This window comes from Trichechus manatus, unplaced genomic scaffold (assembly GCF_000243295.1).
Source record: "Trichechus manatus latirostris isolate Lorelei unplaced genomic scaffold, TriManLat1.0 scaffold00080, whole genome shotgun sequence".
In the NCBI taxonomy this organism is placed as follows: domain Eukaryota; kingdom Metazoa; phylum Chordata; class Mammalia; order Sirenia; family Trichechidae; genus Trichechus; species Trichechus manatus.
Window position 1 is genome coordinate 3,218,582 of NW_004444016.1, and position 2,327 is coordinate 3,220,908.

Below are 2,327 nucleotides of genomic sequence, written 5' to 3' on the forward strand. Positions count from 1 at the left end.
TGCTGGCGGCCCGCGCCAGTCTCGAGCTCTGCCTTTTTGCCTTCTCCAGCCCACAGCTGGGCCGTGCCGTGCAGCTGCTGCACCAGCGCGGCGTGCGCGTGCGGGTCGTCACTGACTGCGACTACATGGCGCTCAACGGCTCGCAGATCGGTCTGCTTCGCAAGGCAGGTAGGCTGGATGTCCAGCGTGGGGGCGCGGACGGTTGAGACTGCGCAGACCCATCCTCTGGGCCTTGCGACGTCGAATAGTTCCAGTTTGTGAACATGGAGCCATCCAGAGGGATCCAGCCCCGTGGGCGGCGCTGTGCCAGGGCCCGCAGCCCCAACACGGGTGAGAGTCCTGGCAGAGGAATTTCTGTCCCGTATCTGAGGGTGACCCAGGAAGTGAGCAGGCTGCGTGTTCCCAGCTCCTGGCCGCCAAAGTGCTGGAATCCCGCCGGAGCAGGTGGCCGGCACCCTGGGCAGCAGTCAGACCCTGGGATTCCCGGCATGGCCTTGGCAGGCATGCAGATCGTGTGTGCCTGGGTGAGGTGGGCGGGGAGCCCAGCGTGACCATTTCAGCCTGAAACAGAGATGGCTTAGCGTGATAGAACTGTGGAAGTGGAGGGCAGAGTTTAAAAACAAACCTATATTCCTGCCCACCGGCAAGTGGTCCTGAGAGCCGGGAGTTGCTCACTGACTGCTCCTGTCAGCAGGTAAGCTGGGTGGTAAAGATTCCCCGTCAGTTCCAGCACTGAACGGCTGATGGAGAAAAATAGCACACTAAAGACTGGAACTAAATGTCCAGTTGATTAGCAGTCTCTTAACTATTTCTCCAGCTGCAAGATGGGGACGACAGAGCCAGGCCCACCAGCCTCTCTCCCTGGGTGGGAGATGGAATGAAACAGGAAGTGTGAATAGTTTTGAAGGCCATTTAAATTCAGTTTTACACTACCTGTGAATTCTGTATTTCATGCTCTTTCACCCCAGTGTGTCAGCTGGTGTTTTTCGTGGTGCAGCGTGCAGTCTGTTCCCTGCACTACAAGGTCTAGGCCGTGTACTGCTCATGTCAGGCCCAGGAAAGTCATTGTTGCCTGGGCATACATTCAAGCTGGTAATTCTGGTAGCCACGGGGACTGAAAACCATTCTAAACCCTTGAGAACTGCCTGGTTGCAGTGGCTCCACTGTTGCTCTTAGAGTGTGCCACTGTAGGCCCTTGGTGACCCAGAAAGTGGAGTAGGCTTCTTGGGACCGCGCTTGGTTGTCTGTGTCACCAAAGAATCTGAGGGGAGGGCACTTTCAGTCTCGCAGAGCACACTGTGCAGCTGACGCTGCTGGCACAGATGTGGTTCAGATGTTGAGGACTACTCACTCAGACTGGCTTGGTAGGAATTGTGCTAAATCTGTCTGTTGTTTTAATGGAGGACCGTAGACAGGTGTATTTTAGCTGTTTGCTTTGAGAGAGTCAGAATCTCAGGGTTAGAAAGAATCTTAAAGGGCCTCTGAGGCTGGTTTTCCCCTTGTGGCACCTCAGATAGTCTGCTTGAACTTGAGGCGGTATGTTTGTGCGCCAGGAGCAGCTCTTGGAGCTGGGAATCCAGAGTGAGCAAGACAGTTCCATGGGAGCCAGCTGAGCCAGGAGTGTCTAATCCAGGGTGGTGAGAGGGGTCACGGAGACAGTAAAGTAGGGGGATGGCATTGTGGGGGAGGGGCGACGATACTAGAGGAAGAGCCTTTTTGTTGGAGGGCACAGCGGGTACAAAGCCCAAGTCAGGACTGAGTGAATGTGAAGAACAGAAGCCCACTGTGTCCAAAGGTGGAGGAAGCAGAGGGGCCGAGGTCGGGGGCAGAGGCCTGCAGGCTGGCTTACATAGGTGGTGGGCTGCGTAGGGAATCATAGTCTCACAGAGCTCTCAGTGCTGTGGAGAGGGCGGGAGTCAGGGATGGGGTACAGGGCCAGGATGGAAGCACAGAGGCTGTGGAAGGGCCCTGTGTTGAGGGGTGGCATTGGAGATGGGGAGAAGTAGTCGAATTTAAGATATTTTGAAGGTAGAGCTAACAAGATTTGCCAGTGGATTGGTTATTGGGTATGAGGAGAAGAGGTGCTGGGTTCACCTGTGATAAATAAGTCACTACTTTCCAAGGTAGCGTTAGATAAAATACAAGTTGCCTAGTTAAATTTGAATTTTAGGCAAAACAACAAAGAATTTTTTTGTGTAAGTGTGTCCCAGATATTGCATGAGACAAACTTAGACACTAAAAAGTCTTTGCTGTTTATCTGAAATTCACATTTAGGTTGGGGGCATCCTGCACTTTTTTTTTTCTTTTTTTTTTAATTGTACTTCAGG

The 2,327-nt window shown here is 53.2% G+C and overlaps 1 protein-coding gene across 1 annotated transcript in view; it reads left to right on the top strand.

The window, feature by feature from the left end:
• Positions 1 to 2,327, top strand: part of PLD6 (phospholipase D family member 6) — a 6,368-nt gene that overhangs the window by 317 nt on the left and 3,724 nt on the right. The window contains exon 2 of the mRNA XM_004381145.2: positions 2 to 168. Within this exon, the coding sequence (XP_004381202.1) occupies positions 2 to 168 (167 nt within the window). The remainder of the gene's footprint in view (position 1; positions 169 to 2,327) is intronic.